We start from the raw sequence: 20,479 nt of genomic DNA, 5'->3' as shown, positions 1-20,479 counted from the left end.
TATATGTGTGTGTGTATATATTTAAATACACTGATTTACAGTGTATTTAAACCCAAGAACAAAACTGTAACATATTGCAGCTTTCCATTCCTTAGGTGTGGTAGCTGCATTCATTTTCTTTTATTTATTTTCACCTGTTGATCCTGCCACTATCTCACTTCCTGTCCAGGGTGACATCACCCATTCCTTGTACTGTATCCATGAAGGAGTAGTGTTCTCACCTTAGAACAAGAGCTGTTTTAGGACTACAGACTACCTGCCCCTCTCCTCTTTTCTTTAACATGTGGGTGGGGTTTTCTGTAGTGTTCTGAGAGAGCTGGGGACATTGTAACTTAGGGGTGGGCAAACTCTGGCTCTCTAGCTGTTGTGGAACTACAAATCCCATGAAGCATTGCAAGACTCTGATTGCCACCTGCATGACTCCCGGAGACAGATGCATGATGGAATATGTAGTTTCACCACAGGTGGAGGGCCGGGGCTTGCCCACTCCTAATTAGGGTTGCCACCTTTTCTTCAAGCGAAACCCGAACACTCCAGCGACGCGCGGACATTTTTGTGGGAGAATGAGTTGTGGCTTGTTCATAAGTAAAAGTGCCACCCATTCATATGTAAATATCACAGTAGAGACTATTCTTAGTGGGGGGCCAGTAGCCCCTATATTAATTTTGGTTGCCCCTGTCTGCCTGACATCATGTGTCCGGGTTTCTGCTGCCATGAAACCCGAACACAGCATTCAAAACCCGAACTGTCCGGGTGAATCCTGTACAGGTGGCAACCCTACTCCTAATGTAACTGATAGGAATAGAGCACAGACAGAGAGCACAGGATGTTATCAGCTGACTAGATTTCTGACAGGATTAAGGGGTATTTTATTGCAGTTAGTCATTGATTTAGTTGATTGGCAGTCATCGGCAGGATTGGGGTATACACCCTCCAGTGGTTGCACTGTGTTTCTGCTGTATTTGTGTTGTGATGAATTATCTGGCAATCAGTTTGGATATGACTGATCTCTGTTGTGACTACAGCTGGAGTAAGGATCATTATGTTTAAAGCTGAATTTCGGGATATGTAAATATTGTCTCAAAATTAGAGACGTGTATCCATATTTTGGATCTCGGTGAGCTTTGCGTACTTCTTCCAGATCTGTGCAGTATTTCATTGTGAAACTTGGATCTTCCAGTAATAAAGACCACTGCTGCTCTCTCTCCTTGTGCATGGTGACTGGTCTGGTCTCCGCCCCCTCCTGTAGTTTTCTGCAGGCAGCCTGTAGTGGGAGGAGCCTGCCGGATCCCTCCCACAGCTCTGCTGTCTGCACAGGATATGTGAAGCTACTGTTTTACAGCAATATCTGAGTTTGCGAAAGCATTTGGTGCACACAAAGTGGATTTATATCATTTTTGGCTTTTGGGCTTCCTGATTGGTTTGTAACTGAGATACATTTTCCCTCTAGTGATGATCATTTGGTATTTGATACTGACGTTTTCCAAATCTAAACAGCAGGAACCTGTATCTTGGGTTCATCACATTCCTGACTGCAGTGTGTTCCGGCCAAATCCATATCGATATGATGAACATTTCCCATAAACAAGGGGAACCAGAGTTAGCTGCTACCATGACTCACCCAGACGTGGTGCCTAACACTGGCCAAGTGTCCCCGACTGCCCGGGACATTCCCAACTTTTCATGTTGATTTGGGTCTGCATTCCTCCACAGAGACAGATGAACCCTTAGGCCCTCTCCCCAAAGGAGCTAACAATCTAATAGCCTCACACACCAGGGAGTGACCTATCAGTCCATGAAGGCATACAGGTTAAATCCTCACAGACAGCCCCTTGACTGAGCCCAGGACTCCAGCGCTGGAACTTAGGCCAGAATACTAACCAACTTTGTTATATTTTCTGGCCGCGGTGACCAGCTCACAAAGTGATGGTTTGTGTCATGTTGTTGAAGGTGACACAGACAGTTTTACTTTCAGGCACTTTGCTGTCAGCGAGCTTGACTGTCGTTTCCTTGGATGGCCACTTTTACTTTCACTTTGTGGGAACTTCCTGTGTCTCATATCACCACAATATATAGCCTCAAGGTGCACGCCTGTTGTAACCTGTTGATATTTCCTTCCTATTTAAAGCCGGCCATATACTATACAAGGGGTAGGCTACCTCGGCACTGCGGCTGTGGAGAAACCGCAAATCCCATCACGACTCTGTCTCTGGGAGTCGTCAGAGCCTTGCAATGCCTAATGGGACTTGTAGTTCCACAACAGCTGGAGTGCCAGGTTGCCTACCCCTGAATTCTCCCATCCACACTAAGCAGCTGTTACCGCTGATAAGATTTTTTGTCTTTTTTTTTTGTCATGCCGATCCTGTGTGTTCACTTCTTTCCAAGTCACTGGAAGAAGCAAGCAGATCAGCACTTCTGCTTTGCTTGCTCCATGCATGTTCCAGGACGCAGGCAACCAGACAGCTGGCATTTTCAGAAGGAGGTCAGCTAAGGCATCCTGCCTATATATCCTGGTATAGTTTTCCTCTTCAGGTGCTTATAGATGGCAGGGGTGGGCACATCATATGTGCTGACTATAAAGCTGGATTCACAGTTCCGTTCCTGTGCGTTGTGTTAACTGATGTTCATATGTTGACATGCGTTGCGTTAGGACAGCCCAGTCCCTTTGAATCTGCTGTCAACATGCAAGAAGATGCTTAAGACAAAATTGCAGCATTTTTTCCAATGCAGTGCACCGCAAGACACGGCAACCGGAACCTAGCCTATTACAAAAGGTGTGTTCAAACTGCACAAAGGCTCTTTGGGATTTAGGGGCCCATGTGCATGTTATGTAGTGTGGGTGGGTGCTGGGATGCCTACTGCTGTCATGTAGACCTGGACACTGCTTACTTCTAGAGCAGGTGAGAAGCTGTGGGAGTCCTTGGCACACAAACGGTTACGCCAGCCAGCCAGGAGCGCAGAAAATGGTAGCAAGCTGCTGCATTAATCCTTGGCACACAAACGGTTACGCCAGCCAGGAGTGCAGAAGATGGTAGCACGCTGCTGCATTAGTCCTTGGCACACAAACTGTTACGCCAGCCAGGAGCGCAGAAGAAGGTAGCACGATGCTGCATTAGTCCTTGGCACACAAACGGTTACGCCAGCCAGGAGTGCAGAAGATGGTAGCACGCTGCTGCATTAGTCCTTGGCACACAAATGGTTACGCCAGCCAGCCAGGAGCGCAGAAAATGGTAGCAAGCTGCTGCATTAATCCTTGGCACACAAACGGTTACGCCGGCCAGGAGCGCAGAAAATGGTAGCAAGCTGCTGCATTAATCCTTGGCACACAAACGGTTACGCCAGCCAGGAGCGCAGAAGAAGGTAGCACGCTGCTGCATTAGTCCTTGGCACACAAACTGTTACGCTATCCAGGAGCGCAGAAGAAGGTAGCACGCTGCTGCATTAGTCCTTGGCACACAAACGGTTACGCTATCCAGGAGCGCAGAAGAAGGTAGCACGCTGCTGCATTAGTCCTTGGCACACAAACGGTTACGCTATCCAGGAGCGCAGAAGAAGGTAGCACGCTGCTGCATTAGTCCTTGGCACACAAACGGTTACGCTATCCAGGAGCGCAGAAGAAGGTAGCACGCTGCTGCATTAGTCCTTGGCACACAAACGGTTACGCCAGCCAGGAGCGCAGAAGATGGTAGCAAGCTGCTGCATTAGTCCTTGGCACACAAATGGTTACGCCAGCCAGGAGCGCAGAAGAAGGTAGCACGCTGCTGCATTAGTCCTTGGCACACAAACGGTTACCCCCACCAGATGTGGTGTCCTGCAGGAGGGGTGTGTGGTGCAGCTGTTGGGAATCCAGTTTCAGAGTGGAGAGAGTCCCTTCCCCTCCTCCTGAGAGTGTCTGAGCATCACCAAACGAGCAGCACTCAGTCTGCACATCCCACAGCCAAGCTATGTGACTCAGCCCTTATTGTAGAGAGCTGCTGGAGGAGGAGGCCGGCCCCGGGTGAAGTCTGCTCGGTCTAGGAAGTAGAAGAGATGGGAGGCTGCTTCTCTCGCCGCAGACCCAGAGGTAAGTACAGCCAAGGGCGCAAAGGAACGCAGAGTTCCCTCTACATATCCCACTAGGTGCTTTGTACTCTCTAACCTCCCCTCCACTTCTCTGCCCCTCTTCAGGGAACTTTGAGGAACATTAGCACACAGAGGTGAAGGAACACCAGCAGGCTTTATTTAAAGGGAAACTATCATGAAGCTTCAACAAGTACTCAATGTACCGGCATTCTTGCAGTGCTGACCGGGACATCACTTTTAATGTCACTTTTACACTTTTACATACTTGCTGTAGTCATGTTTTCCATAAAGTTTTGGAGAGTTCTAGTGTACAGCCATCAGGAGGAGTGCTTAGCATACCTACTGACGGACTGCTGAGATAAAATCAACTAGACACCCAGAAAGCCTGTTGTGTTCAGTGATGCTGACCATACACGAATAGGCTGAGCGGAAAAAAAAAGTTGAATATCCTCCATCTAGACTACACAGCATGCATGATTCCCCCCGCCAAGATATTGTATCCAGCAGCTGCTGAATACCCAGACGTGCCTGCATCTGATTGGCTGCGATCATTGTTCGGATTTTGTCGAGCAGAGGGGTGTCAACAGGGCCACACACAGCTCACATTTTTTACTGGCTAGTAGAGATGGGCTTGGTGTGAACACAGTTCGTCTGAGTTTGTCCAAGATCAGTCAAATCTGTGACCGCCACCGCCTCTCCCCTCTTGGCCCAATCAGTGGCGGCAGTTGCGTCGGGGGCTTTCCTTGCCTCTTTGGTGACATATAGCAACTGCAAGTGATTGGACCAGGAGGAGGGGCTGTGAGCGGGCCTGGCCGAATCGGGCTCATCACCATTGGCCAGCATTGGACTAAACAGACTGGCAGATTTGCAGCAGAGAGCAGGAGGACAGAGAGGAACAGTAAAGATCAATCACCATTAAGCACCGCCCTAAAAAGACACCCAGCTGTCTGCACTTAATGAATGTTTTGCTGGATTTCTCTGGACAGCAAGTGATTAAACAACATTAACATTTCATTTTTATGCATATACGTATTAGCATGGTAAACAACCAATCAACAAAACCCACTGAGTATTTTGATGCAGTCAGACTGAAAGCTGTCTTTTGATTGGTTGCTATGGGTCCCTGCATATTTCTGCTGAAGTAAAATACCTGTGTGAGAAGCCTTAGATGGGGGTTGTGATTTCCCCATAGTAAATCCAGGATGGTGACATCACTTCTTGGTAGGTTCATCTTGACTGCTCTGGGCCCCATGCAGCCCAGGAGTAGGGTGGCTTCCACCAAAGGCTTCTCATACAGTTATTTCCTTGTCACTAAACCCGGTTTCATCTGCACACAAAGGGTTAAATCCCATCTTTCCAGTGGGACAAGCACAGAGCTGAATGAATTGGAATTATGTTTTATCCCTTTAAATTGCCCTTTAGAGGGGTTATCACCTTGTGACGACCTTCTTCTTTTGTTCACTTCATGGCCTCCAGCAACCTTTACCAGATGAATTCTCCTCTTTTCAGCTTCCTGCAGGATTTGTTTATTCCCTTCATCACAAGTTTTCTTTGGACAGTTGAGCTGCTGTGTCTCCCTATTGGGGAACATTCAGGACTCAGTTACATTGTTGCGTTTTAACATACGTGCTGCCACAAGCTGAGACGCAATGAGGGGGATTCATGAAAACTGGGGCAGACAATATGTGGAGCAGCTGTGCACGGCAACCAATCAGCTTCTCTCTTTCATTTTCAAATCTTAACTGAACAAACTGAAGAGAGAAGCTGATTGGTTGCCATACACAGCTGCTCCAGATTTTGTCTTCTCCAGTTTTGATACATTCCCCCCAATGTTTCCAAATTCCCCATGATAAACATAGTGTCCCTTCCAATCTCAGTGCTGCAGTGCAGAGCAGTTTGAAAACTACAATATGCATTTTAGTGGATTACAAGGCTAGAGCTGCAACAACTAATTGACTAAATCGATAATAATCGATTTTGAGAATAGTTGGCAACTATTCTTATCGATTAGTTGGTAGGGGTGGGGGGAGAGAGAGTTTTTTTTTTTTTTTTTATAGAATCAATTAGTTGAAAAAATAATGGGGTAACTAATCGATTATGAAAATAATCGTTAGCTGCAGCCCTATGGGAGGCCCATAGAAGTCAATGACAGTACACTGCAGTGCCTACAACATGCATTTTGCTGCACTGACATCTAATATTAGCAAGCCTTAGCCAATGGTTGTTAACTTTATTCACTCCAAATCCGAATCCAAAAATGCATCAGGAAATGTGCATCAATGTGTCAATCATGCATGCACGCACAAAGAAAATGCATCTGCTTAACACTACAAAAAACGCACACATCTACGCACATAACAGATCTAAATAGGATCAAAAGGGTCAGCGCTTCACACTGCCATCTTCTTTATTATTAGTAGCTGTCCGGCCATTTGTGGGGCACCACAGCGGTGGAACTTCCCTCTAGTCTCAGGGCTACACACTAGGGATGTGCATAGAGTTGGTGCAATCTGAATTCATACAAGTGACACCCGCCCCTCCCAACCCAATCAGCTGCAACCGGAGCATTCCCCACTCCTTTGTTAAGGTGCCCATACACCTTACAAATATCGGCCGGTTTTCGTATGCGAGCACGTTTTCGGCCGATATTCGTAAAGTTGATGGGCAGTGTACAACTGCAAATACTGTACAATCGATTGACTTTTGACTAACCAGGAGGTTCGAAAACTTCGGTCGATCGTACGATTTTCGCAAGGTTGGTGTCGTTTCTGTACGTCAAAATTCGTACGATTGTGCTGACGAAAATACGTGCTGTCGATTTACTGCAATCCGTCTAGATGCTTCCTTTTAATTACCGCTGATCCAACCTTGCGATAATCGAGCCAGGATGGGGCCACCGCACGAAAATCGTAGGACGGTTCGATCATAGAACGAAAAGTGTCGTCCGATGATATCAAGGTGTATGTGCAGCCTTACATGTAGCTGCGGGATGAGGAATGCCCCTGACGCAGCTGATTGGGCCGGGAGGGGGATGTGTCACTGACAGTTTTGCATGGGCTCAGGCAAACTTGGTTCACATGGAGCCCATCCACATCTGTACTAGACACAATTGGCAGCACAAGGCGACTGTTCATTTATAACATTTTTCCCTTGCAGCCCATTGTATTTCCTGATAAGTCATTGTACATTGGGGCTTTAGTCTGCATAACAAAGTTTTTATAAAGCATTTGCAAAGCTTTTCATCAAGCCTGAAAAAGCTTTTCTGGACACCTTTTAAAGCTCCAGTTCGGGGATGTTAATGGGAATGCTGACTGTCCATTTAATAGCAGATTCCGGCAAGCTTTTAGTAAGCTTCAGCTTAAAACTTGTTGAAAGCCGCTGAAGTCTTCTCAAATGGGCACTCCTGTTATGATCTGCTTAATATCTCCAACCTGGAACTAAAGGTTGCCTTGCAGGCCCATTCTCATGCGTGTTAACGCGTGTTTTGTCCCACTTGCGTGGTGTTCAAATAAATGGAGTGCCGATGCACAAAGACATTAATGGGCCTTAAATGCTTTAGGAAATATGTTAAAACTGGATACAAGCTTTGTGATACTTTGCTGCACACATTGCTCCTTGTCAAGCTGAAGCCCATTCTGCAAGATAAAAAACCACTTTGGGAAACAATCTAATGTCCATAGCACGGCCAAAGATACTGTTTGCAAAGAGATAAAGCCAGCTGGAGCTGTGTACGCAGAAGTTAAACACGTATGCTCGGCAGGCAGGCACGTTTAAGCTGGCCATACACGGAATGAATTCTGGCCGTAGCCTGACGAATTGACCGAAATTTGATTTGTAGGTCGCCTGGTCAGAAGCGCCCAGTTCAACAAAAGTTGAATTTTCAATCGTTGGGTTCTGACAGTTGTGGGTGCCGGATTTCAGAAAAAAATATTCCTCCTTCAACGCTGTTTAATGTAGATGGGCAATTCCAAAAATGTCTCTTGTAAATGAGAAAAGTCTTAATGTATTTGGCCAGCTTTAGTCATTGCGTACCTCACAGGCAGCAGGGGGGACAGTTGTGATGTGATGATCGTCTGAATCTCATCAGCAAACATTCTGTGCTGTCATTAACAGGCTTGTTGCCTCATCCAGGTGACAAATGGTTGAAGTGGCCATCTGCTATTTTCCTTATCTAGGATGAGTTTATACAGTGTAATTATATGCTAATTTTTCTTCACCTACTTAGTCGTCACCACCAATTGTTAAAACATTCACAATGGGATGATTAGATAACAAAGTGTGACCAGCATTATCTAGACAACAAATATGCAAATATTCACAACACTGACTAAAGTAAAAAGAATGAAAGTGGAACCTGCCATTTGTATGGATCGAGTGGAGGATGGTTAGAGGCTCTGCTAGGCTTTCATTGCCCCTTTGTGTCCCGTGTGGAAGGATTTCCCCTCACTTCCTGAGACTAAGGTTGGCTATACACTTTCATAAGGTTGGCTATACCAGTTCATCAAGGACTGGATGAAATTCGCCCAGTGGGTGGCCCTGGCTGCCGTCTACCGCCAAACATCTTTCAATTTACGAATCTAAGCAAACGGGTGGAAAATAGTCAGATGAACAATGTCTGTATCTAATCAGACGCAGGTACTTCGTCAAAATACAATGTCCGCAGCAGGTGATTCCCCCATTCATGCTGCTTAGCATGGATGGGGGAATCTGCTCATTGTTTTCTGTTCAGCCCAAAAGCTACAAGTGCAGGGCAGCTCTGGCCCTCCAACTGTTGTGGAACTACAAGTCTCATGAGGCATTGCAAGACTGACAGTTACAGGCATGACGCCCAGAGGCATGTGGGGATTTGTAGTTAAAGCACAGCTGGGGGGCCAGAGTTTCCCACCCCCGTACTAGTGTGTACCCAGCTTAGGAACTTCAATGTGTTATCTCGAGTCATTCAGTGACAAGGCAAAAAGTTTCCCTGCACACTCACCAGCCAGCATGCAAAAAAACTTGTCTATACGCTAAGGTTAAAAACAGAGGTTTAGATACACGTCTTCTGCAGAAAATGTGAAAGCCGCACCACCTAGCCAAGGCACCTCTATATAGTGCGGTCCTAACTCTAAACTTGGAGAGTCTTTTTTGCATGCTGGCTGGTGAGTGTGCTGGGAAACGTTTTGCTGTTACTGTAAAAAGCCCTTCCATGTGCACCTTGCTGTAAATCTGGTAACAAATTGATGAGTGCGTTTGCCATTTGTTTTGCTATTCAGTGACAAGGGACACGTGGGATCTCTGCTATTACCTGTGCTGCCACTAGGGTTGCCACCTTTTCTTCAAGCCAAACCCAAACACTATAGCGCCTCACGGCAATTTTTTTGTAAAGTGTACACTATGCATGTATTTTGTGATTAAATAACATTGGCGTTAATCACAAATCATAATGAGTTAATCACAACTAGCCAGTGTTCCACAGCTCCGCAGATATGCATTCTGTACATAAAAGATACCCCCATAAGATGCCAGTGTGCCACAGGTCCCCAGATATGCATTCTGCACATAAACAATGCCCCCATAAGATGCCAGTGTGCCACAGGTCCCCAGGTATGTGCTATTGCACATAAAAGATGCCCTCACAAAAGATGTCACAGGTTACCTGTGGCATTTTTTATGGGGGCATCTTTTTTGTGCAATAATAACCCCCCTTTTCAATTCATATATAATGTATACCGGTTAGTGGAGAGTGAGACTGTGGCGGTGCCGGCAAATTGGTCCCAGACAAGCCATACAGCCCGTGGTGGAGCCGGAGGATGGTTTCTCCCTCTGTCTGATGTCACTTCCTCCCAGTGTTCAGCAGGGCTGCGGAGAAGAGAAACAGAGGGAGGGACTAGGTTTAGCGAGAGCTGCTACGGCCTGACAAGTAAAGTGACAGCACCGGCGCTCATCGGTATGCGGCTTTTTCTTAGGGAGCCACAAGTCCGGTTTGAATAATGTGCCCGGGTGTGAGGCGGGCTGATACCCGGGCACAGGATTCCAAACCTGGACTGCCCGAGTGAATTCCGGATGAGTGGCAACCCCAACTTCCACTGAACTGCTTAGTACGGCCACTGCAGTTCCCATCAAACTGAACCACAAAACAGCAGCTCTGTGTAAATTCCATATATGGGTCCCTTTACAAACCTTTGGACAGGTGCAGTGACTCCAGTATCTCTGTTTAAAATGGTTTGGGTTTTTTTTGGATGGGGCTGGCATCAAAGTTTGCTGCAAAGATTTTGAAACAGCCATCCTGAAATATTGACCAATAGGGAAAAATTGGTAGCAGGTAGCACCGTTTAAGAGTGATAGGAAGCCCTGCGTCCAGATGCTTCCTTGTCCATCGTCACCTCGGAAATGATGGCATGAGGATTTATACGAGAAGATTCCGATGACTGTTATTGGCAGGGAAAGTGTTTAAAATGTTCAGCACAAACAATTTACATGTACTGTTAATGCATCGAGCTGACCGCGTTCATTCTTATTAACAGAGTTTCATTTGTGGAATGACAAACCGCAGCCTGTTTTTCCAGTTTGCCACTTAACAGAACCATAAACTCCACTCATTGGGGAAGGGGGATAAATTAATACAGAATTCAGCAGCTGGCGGACACTTTATAGACCGGCGGACACAAGCTTCCAGTGACTAAATAGTTAAAAGCTGACCTTTTTTAGCTTTATTGACTACCTGCCTTTTGGGATTTGTCACACTCTTCTTACAAGTAAACACCAGCAATTCGCTAATGCCCATTTGAAATGCATAAGCTTTTTGCTTCGCTTGCCAAACATTTGTATTGCTATACAGCCAGTCTAGTGGTTTGTACTAGGCAGGGGACACATATACTTCCTGATCAAGCAATTCATCTTCCTGGTTTGGCAATTCATCTTACTGTGCCACCTCGCCACCCCCAACCTGCCCAATGGACAGTGAATCAGCATGATCTTCTTTGTCCAATTAGCAGAGAGCTGACCAAGAAAGCGATGATATTAAAGAAGCATGTAGTAGATCGATCTTAGTATCTGGTGAAGGTGTACGTGTTATCACAAAACTGGCTGATCAGAATTACAAATAGTATGGGGTATTTTTTACATTAATCACATTTTTAAACTGGGGTTTTATATAAATTCTTTACAAATAAACATTTATTAAAATGTGCATCGGTGACACAGGATTCCAGAGCACTATGTGTTTTGTGACAGAAAGCAAAGTAGTAGCTGTTTTCAGACCCTCTGTCTCTATTTGAATTTGACAGAGCTGTCTACTTTTTCAGTTTGAGCTATTGAGGGCTGTACGCATCTTTTCAGATGCTAGGCATCAGAGAAGAGGTATAAAGCTCCACCTGTTGGCTGAAAAAGTAGATGCATACAATAATGCATACCGGATAGGAAGGGGGGTGGCAGGAAGGAGGATGGAAGGGAAGAAGTCACTACTCTGACTCATTCTGCTGTGTGTGAATATATTTAAGTTTGAGCTATTGAGGGCTGTACACAACTTTTCAGATGCTAGGCATCAGAGAAGAAGTATAAAGCTCCACCTGTTGGCTGAAAAAGTAGATGCATACAATAATGCATACCGGATATGCAATAATTCATTGTTACCTGATTAAATTTAGATATGTTTAAAATTGCATTTTTAGTCCACAAAGAATATCTATACAATCCATAATACATTCTGATGAAGACCTTATGAGGTACAAGGCTCTGGGCCTACTAACATATCTCAGTTTGTTGATGTCTGTGAAATGTTAAGTGCATTGCTCAGGCTTTGGACCCTGAGGGACTGTCTGTACAGTGCAAGGCCTGTCTGGCTTTTTTAGTTTGGAACACTGGAGATGACATGTGTAAAAAGGATAATACAGCCATTTCCTATCTTGGCTGTGACACAGCAGTCTGGCATGTGTTACTCAGTGGTATAGAGAGCACTATACGGTTACTCTATATATAGCAGTGTTCAGGAATGCATTTTGCTATATATGCTGTACAGATGACTGGTTGCGTGTTCTTCACTTGTGCAATATCAGGCAATGCATCTTGGCTTAGTGTTACATCCACTAAGGCAGGGGGCCTAGAGCACAAAAAGAAAAAGGGCCTAATGGCTCCCAGACAAGTTGTTTTTAGATGCCAAAAATTAGACCAATCAAGTAAATTCCTTGACTTTTGAAGAGAGACTGTCAATGGCCATTGAGTAGTATGGGGCATGCATCAGCTCTGACACAACCACTACTATGTCTTTTGCATCTTCTGGAAGCTAACAGGTGCAGAATATAAAGGTTTGACCCTCTCTTCAAAAATAGGTTGTAGGCATCAAAGGTCATTTATGAGGACATGGTCCTACAATGTTTTGCCCTCTCTGCAGCCATAAATAGGAAGGTTCAGCTTACTCAAGTGTTCCTGGAGGAACAGCATACATCTTGCAGTTTGTCTGTACTCTAGGTTGTCTGTTTGGAAACAATAGCAATTAAACAAAGTGCTCCTATGCGTTACACCATCCTAAGCTGTTATGGAGATACACCTGGGTTTTCTATAGCACTTGTTGTAAATGTACCAACTTTGGCACTGCTGCTGTTTTGTAGACCCTAAGGGAAGGATTTGCCAAGAATGATCATGGAGAAGTTACGATCCAACTTGGGAAGAACTTTGATTGATTGGGAATTTTGGGTATTTTATTAGGTCTGTTTGCTCCTTTTCTTTAAAAGCCTTCCTACCCCAAACTGGCTCTGTGATATGATGTAAGATATTACATATACTTTAGCCCCAGCACTGGTTGTCTACATTAAGAGTATGGGCATGGCTAAGGTAGAAATTTAGTGGGAGTACTAGTACTAGAGGTTGCCAAGGCCTACCATAATAGCGGATTACTACCCATGGCTCCTACAGTAGGAATTTAAAGTAGCAGTAGAAGCATATGATGCAGATAAGATGGTCGGGAAAACTGCTGTGATCTTATTAGGCATGCCGAAAGTTTCTTAAACAGAATGAAAAATTGTTCTATGGGCAGGCTTAGGCTGAATTCACTCCTTTCTGTGAATATTTGTATGCTTCATCAGCAATCATGCATTTTTATGCACTGCAATTTCATCAAAAGACCCTAATATGTGCAGCAATGCATCAAAAAACGCACATTTACACATTACCCAGATGTGAACTAGAACCATTTCAAGCCATGGCTAGCCTGTGTGCATTAAAATGCATAGTTGTGATTTAGGCCTTTATGCTGACATTTGTAACTGCTTTCTTTACTATTTTTCAAAAGCAAAAAGATCCTAACAGATCAAGCCAACCCACTGCCAAAAGTTATCACTTATCAGGTTCAACTGTGGGCAATAGTTTGCACTGATCCACTCAATTGTTTTTGTATTTAAAACAGTTAAACTGCCCTAGTATTGCCATGTGTATGGTCAGCATTAGTCCTGAACTCCAATAGTTGAATAGGTGAAACTTTGAACTAAATTGGGAGGGGCTAGGTGTGATCAGATAGTTCAGGGTACGTTTATACTGGCTTAGGTGTTCTGGTACTGGGTCAAATGCTTGGAGGAGATCCATGTCAAATGGGTGACGTGGATCTGTAGGAAAGCCTAGGAGCTCCTTCCCCATGTGGCCAGTCTAGAAATCTGGCTTCTTCACCTAGACTGATTTCCTGGCTACAAAGTTGGAAAGTTCTGCAGATGAACTGTAGTATATTAGTCAGACAGTGAAATCACTTGTTCTGTAAGTTCCCTCCGCCTGACTCCAAGGTTTGGAATTCTGGCTGTGTCAGACCTATACTTTGTAATAAATATACACTAGGAGATAGCTAAGAACTTTCTGCATTGTATATTCTGTATTCAGCGTACCTGTTAAATCAGTATGACATGCCCAAATACTGCTTCTTGAGACGCAGACCAAATTCACAAGACACAGGACATAGAAACCTGCTTGTATTGTACGCTGTAGAAGCAAATTGTTCTTTTAAAGTGTCAGTCCAGCCAAAGCTGACATTGAGTTTTAGGCAGATGCTGAAGAGTTAAATCACCCAGCAGTTGTTTTTTTTATCTCATGAGGACTCTTGGTGAGATCTCTGCGCAAGTTCCCAGGTCTGGACGCCTGCTGTGTCCATTATGAGGGATCCACACACTTCCTGCTGGATTTTTAAAATTTATTTTAGGTTATGGATAATATAAAAGGAGGAGCTGGAACACACAAAGGTGGTCAGGAACACCTAAAACCACCAAGTGGACAGCTATAGAATCAGGAATTATTGTAGGGAGATCTCATTGTTGGATTATCCAAGACATATAAGAATCCAGGGCTTGGCTAAGCCACCAGGCTCTATTTTTGTGTATATAGTAAATGTGCAGCGCTCAGGGTCACCAATCAATGGACTGTATCTATCTGGGTATTAAATAGTGAGCATTTAAAGTGAGCATTTAAAGTGAGCATAGTAAAGCATTTAAAGTTTAGTTATCCTCGTGGCAGCTCACGAAATATAAGGTGCAGAATCTCTATTCAGTGCAAAAGTGCAGACAATCTATATGGTAATGCATATATCCCACAATAATTAACACAATTTTAATGTGGATATAAACGCCTTGTGATAAATAACATCAAACGTCATGAAGAATAAAGAATAAAGTGCATCAAAAATATCCCATCTTATTAGTCCATAAGGAAGTGCAACAACAACAAAAATTTGCAACACAAATTAGTGATATAGTGTGTCCAAGTATAAAGTTTTTTAAAATAATGACAATAATCCAAAAGGTGTTTGAAAAAATCATTTTTTCCACACCCTGTGTTCGTGTTCACAACACTCTCTCCTCTGGGGTGCGCACTCACCACACTGTGATTGACTTTGGGTAATAGAAATGCGGTCTCAGCGGCAGTCCCAGCGGTGTCCCATGGGTCGGTGATTAGCGAAAATGAAAAAAGGAAACCCCTCATGGTATAGTAACAAATTTACATTTATTAAAAAAAGTAATATACACTCACAGTTTAAAACGAAAAGATCGGCCGGTCACAGGCGGCGTGTAAATGGCCTGTACTTACGCGGGGCTACACATCTCAATACCACGTACTATACGGAAGTACAGGCCATTTACACGCCGCCTGTGACCGGCCGATCTTTTCGTTTTAAAACTGTGAGTGTATACATATAGATTGTCTGCACTTTTGCGCTGAATAGAGATTCTGCACCTTATATTTCACGAGCTGCCACCAGGATAACTAAACTGGCAGTGTACTCATTAGGGGCTTTAAATGCTCACTGTTTAATACCCAGATAGATACAGTCCATTGATTGGTGACCCTGAGCGCTGCACATTTACTATATACATTTCTTGACCTCAGTGTCCTGAGTACAGCTGCTTTAACATTGGGTATTTAGACATATGTTTCCACTGTCCATAAGCGCAGATTTTATAAACTTTATTTCTATTTTTGTGTAGACTGTTATTTTTAGGGCTTAAAAGGGCCACCAGCTGAAAGTGTGTTTGATATGGGAATTTCAGCACAGATTTCTCCCTGCAGGGTAGCCCTATTGAGAACAGTACAGTATGTGTTCCTCAAATTGTCTACTAAATATGCATAGGAACTAAGTGGAGTTTTTTCTTGGACCTGTTATCAGCAACAGTTTTGTTTTGGTGACCGGTAGTGTCTAATGAGGCTCACTAATGTTGTGTATCAGTCTCATAATGGAAATAAATGTTGGTATGGATGGGGGAAGAAGTTACGTGACTTCTTCATGTTAAAATCTGTATCCTACCAGCAGTCATAGGATTCCATGCAGTACAATGTGGTGATTCATGGGCAGCCAGGGACTCGGGGGATCGGAATGAAGTGGGGAAAGACCATATCTGGATCATGAAGTCATAAAAAGATTGCAGGGTGTTACTGATGTTTCTTCTACCTCAGTAGGGGCTTTGAGAGCCAAGAACACAACTAAACTCTGCAAGAGTTATTCTGAACAAAATATAGGCAAATCTATGACCCTAGAACAAATCACAGCACATTTTTTGATTAAAACGAATGTTCTTGTATATAACCAGAACAAATAAGGGCACTTTTACACGTTGGAAAGTATAGCAAATCATTGTTCATATCCATGTAAATCCAGTACAAAATTAGAACAGATCTAGGTGCAATTTAATGTATAAAACTAGAATGAAACCTGTATAAAACTAAGACGGATCTAGGCTTATTTCCATGTGTGACACTAGGATGGGTCCTGAATAAAACTAGGATGGATCTAGGTACATTTCCATGTCTGATACTTGGAAGGATCCTGTAAAAAAAATTAAGAAGGATCAAGGTACATTTCCATGTCTGACACTAGAATTCTGTTGCAGACATGGAAATGTGAATTCTGTATAAAAACAATGGATCTAGACTTACCTCCATGTATAACATTAGGATGGATTCTGTGATCTAGGTACATTTCCATTTATAATACTAGGATGAACACTGTATAAAAATCTCAAGGACAGATCTAAGCTTATCTCCATGTATGACACTAGGATGGATCCTTGATAAAACTAGGATGGATCTAGGCTTATTTCCATGTATAACACTAGAATGGATCCTCTATAAGACAAGGCTTTATCTAGGCTTATGCCCATATATAACACTAGGATGGTTTCTGTGTAAAACTAGGAAGGATCTAGGATCATTTCCAAGTAGAGCACTAGGAGGGTTCCTATGTAAAACTAAAAGGGATCCAGGCTTATCCCCAGGGACCCTAGGATGGTACTTGTATAAAGCTAGGAGGGATCAAAGCTTATTTCAATGTATGATACTAGGATGGATGCTGTATAAAACTAGGCCGAATCTAGGCTCATTTCCATGTATAACAAGGGATGGTTCCTATGTAAAACTAAGAGGGATCTAGGTACATTTCCATGTATAACACTAAGATGAACCCTGTATAAAAATAAGACGGATCTAGGCCTATTTCCATGTATGGCATTATGAATCCTGTATAAAACTAAGACGGATCCAGGCTTATTTCCATGAATGACACTAGGATTAAACATATACAACTAAGACGCTTCTAGGTTTATCGCCATTTATGACACTGGGATGGAACCTGTATAAAACTAGGATGGATCTAGGCTTATTTCCTTGTATAACACAGGATGGTTCCTATGTAAAACTAAAAGGGGACCTAGGTACATTTGCATGTATAACCCTAAGATGAACCCTGTATAAAAATAGGACGGATCTAGGCCTATTTCCATGTATGGCATTAGGATGAATCCTGTATAAAACTAAGAAAACTTATCTCCATGTATAAAAGTAGGATGGATCTAAAGGAGGGGGAAGAGTAGAACAAAAATTGTTCTACTTTATTATAGAATGCATTCTATACAGTAAACTGTAACACTGGGATGGATCTATGTACATTTCCATGTATAAATATATGATACATCCCATATAATATTGCAATGCATCTAGGAACAGGTACAGACTTTAATATTCTGCATACTTGTTATTGGTCTGTCTGGCACAGGCAGACAATTAGCTTTTTCAGAATCAGGTCAGCAATGGCAGCCCCGTATTTCTAACATAACAGGAGCACTTTAAAGGGAATTTCAATGTATACAACACTGAGGCTGATTCGTTTATACGAGAGAGAAGAAAAGGAGAAGAAAACTGGAAGTATCACTATTAGCAATCACACATGACTTAATTTTATGGAATAATTAAAAAGGAACTCTGATTGCTTTATATGGGTAATAAATCCACTTTTGTGTGCATTACTATTTGTATTAATATTATATAGACTGCTTCCGAGTCACTGACCTGAAACAAATACACAGAATATGAGAGTGTTTAGAATTCCTTATCACTATACATGTTTTGGATCAGTGACTCAGAAAACATTAACATGACAGTCAAGCAACTAGTATTTTCAGGAGATGTCAGCAATCGCCCTCTCCATTGTTTCCCTCTTGTAAGGATTTCTTTATGACTCCAGATTTGTGTTTTTCAGGTGATGAAGGAAGCCAGTTTGAGAGGGAATTTGTGTCTGCCCACAATGCTTACAGGAAGAAGCACGGAGCACCCCCTCTTCAGCTGAGCCGCGAGCTCTGCCGATCCGCTCAGCAGTGGGCTGACCACCTGCTGTCCATCCGGACACTGAAGCACAGCGGCTCAGATAATGGGGAGAACCTGTACTACAAATACAGCTCCAGCACAAGAGAGCTGCCAGGTAATGCCAGTGAATGAAGGCCAAATTCTGACCAGAACTATCAATATTAATAGTAAAGCTTAAAGTAAACCTGTGCTTAGCACATCAAGGGCAAATTAACAGGTTTATATCATTGGCTGCCCCTGTAGTTGTGCATGCTCGCCTTCACTCTGCTGCCATTGTGTGTGCCTGAGGAAGGAAAGTGGCATAAAGGTACATCCAGCATGGGGGAGCAGTGACCCTCTCTCCTTCCTCCCACATGACAGCCCCCTGCAGTGCTGTCAGGTCGAGGTGGGGACAGAATCTTCAGCCTTGTGTAAAGTTGGCCATACACTGGTTGAATTTTGGCTGAGACCTGCTGACTTTGAAATTCAACCAATATGGGGCCCCTTTGGGACCCCCCTTTTGACAAAGGTTGTTGTTTTGTGTTCAGGTGCACCACTGACAGAATACAATAGACCAAGGGGGATTACCCCATCCATGCTGTTATGAGAAATAGCTAACAGTGCATGGCCAGCTTAGGCCCAACTTCCAACATGAAGCTCCAACTTCCAGCAATAAGTTCCATCTTCCAGCATGAAGCCAACATTTGCTCGCTGTTGTAGTACCCAAGACATAATGAGGGGGCGTCAGCCCACAAGTGGACACCCATAGCTAAAATATCACTTTTGAATGGATATATCCTTTAAGAGGACCTGACTAGGGATGGACTGATATATTGGCCGCCGAAACATATCAGCCAAAAAATTGCACTTTTGGCTAAATGCCGAAATTGCCATTTTCCTGCCGATACATCAGCGCATCCCAGGTTACTTTCCTCCCCGCTGGGCGCTGCTCTGTGTCCCAGCGGGGAGGAAAGAAAGTGACAGCCGGCCCGAGCGCTGCCGGAGGAGAGCGCTGTGAGCGGCCATTGTCCCTCCTCCCACACCGCTCAGCCTCCTGTGACAGTAAAGTCAAAAATAAAAATATTTAATAAAAAATGAATTAATAAATAAAAATAAATATAAAAAAAATGAAAAAGTTTATAAAAAATAAATACAAATAAAATATTTAAAAAATTTGAAAAAATTAAAATAGAAATATTTTCGGTTTCGCTTTCGTTTTCGACCTGACAATTTTTTTTTGTTTCGGTTTTCAAATTTCTATTTCGGTGGACCTCTAGACCTGACCCTTTGCTGCAGACATACAAATGCAAAGTAGCTGGACATTCAGCGTATCGGTAGAAGTGGAAAATTTTAATCCCTTCATATTTAAGCCTTCAAATGTCCTAAATACATCAACACCAATCCTGTATATGGCCCATCCCCATTTTGTATGCATATTACCATGGCAATATGAACATAAGATGCGGCAGGCACTAGACAGAAGTATCTGTCTGTTGGGTGATTAACTCTCCAGCATCCGCCAGGAACTAAAATAACAGTTTTGGGTGATATTTCAGTGTTCAGCGGATGCTGGAGAGTAAATGACCTAACGGGTTATTTTATTTCTGGGGAATCTATTGGTGAAATCTTTGGTCTGAGATCCCGGATCTGTATGCTTTCTGTGCCCTTCATGAAGGGCTCCCACTCTTTTGGAGATGTCACTGTCAGAGGATCCCAGGCATAGAAGAATCCAGGGGCCTGCATAACCTACTTATACAGTAGGTAAAATGTCACTTTTGGGTGGACCAACCAATTAAGCCTGCATTTGCTATAGTTTTGTTCTTGGTTGTAATATTGAACTTTATTTGTGAGGCGTACAGGTCAGGGCTTGCTGCTTGTTATCATTGTGCAGTGCTCACTGGGCATATCTCAACTAAACTTCTAGGCAGTGACACCTTCCCAGTTAATTTTTTAACTAAACTGGTTTATGACAGATTTTCAGTTTATGGCAAAAAAGGTGGCTTAGTAGCTGGATAGGAGACATTTTGCCCTTCACATTGCGGTTTCTAACTCCTTCAAAGTCATAAGAGCAAACCATAGGTCAAGTCAGCTACAGTGCAAGTACAGCAATACTTTACAGAAGTGATAATCATTGAATTTTGCTGAACGCTGCTACAGATGTGGACTTTAACTCCAACAAAAAAAAAAAACACATTTTCTGTCTATTGGGGGGGCACATTTTTCAGAACACCCCTGTTTTCCTGTCCAGGAATTCCATAAAAGGAAACTACTGGCTTCTTTTTTTGTTTCCTTTTGTCTATGCTGGCAGCTTATGTAAAACAATTATTTGACTTTTATGTACCAGCTTTCTCTTTGG

General features: G+C 43.4%; 1 protein-coding gene across 2 annotated transcripts in view; it reads left to right on the top strand.

Moving 5' to 3' along the window:
- LOC108788273 overlaps positions 1–20,479 on the top strand; it is a 67,998-nt gene that overhangs the window by 30,743 nt on the left and 16,776 nt on the right. The window contains exons 7-8 of one of the 2 annotated variants that reach the window (XM_018558013.1): positions 14,148–14,162; positions 18,007–18,259. In XM_018558013.1, the coding sequence (XP_018413515.1) occupies positions 14,148–14,162; positions 18,007–18,259 (268 nt within the window). Of the gene's footprint in view, positions 1–3,765; positions 4,064–14,147; positions 14,163–18,006; positions 18,260–20,479 lie in introns of those variants that run through there. The other variant, XM_018558014.1, reaches the window with a different exon arrangement.

Source organism: Nanorana parkeri, unplaced genomic scaffold, assembly GCF_000935625.1.
Source record: "Nanorana parkeri isolate BGI_ZX_2015 unplaced genomic scaffold, ASM93562v1 scaffold315, whole genome shotgun sequence".
Taxonomy (NCBI): Eukaryota; Metazoa; Chordata; class Amphibia; order Anura; family Dicroglossidae; genus Nanorana; species Nanorana parkeri.
The sequence above is the reverse complement of the archived record's forward strand: the minus strand, read 5'-3'. Positions and strand labels throughout refer to the sequence as shown.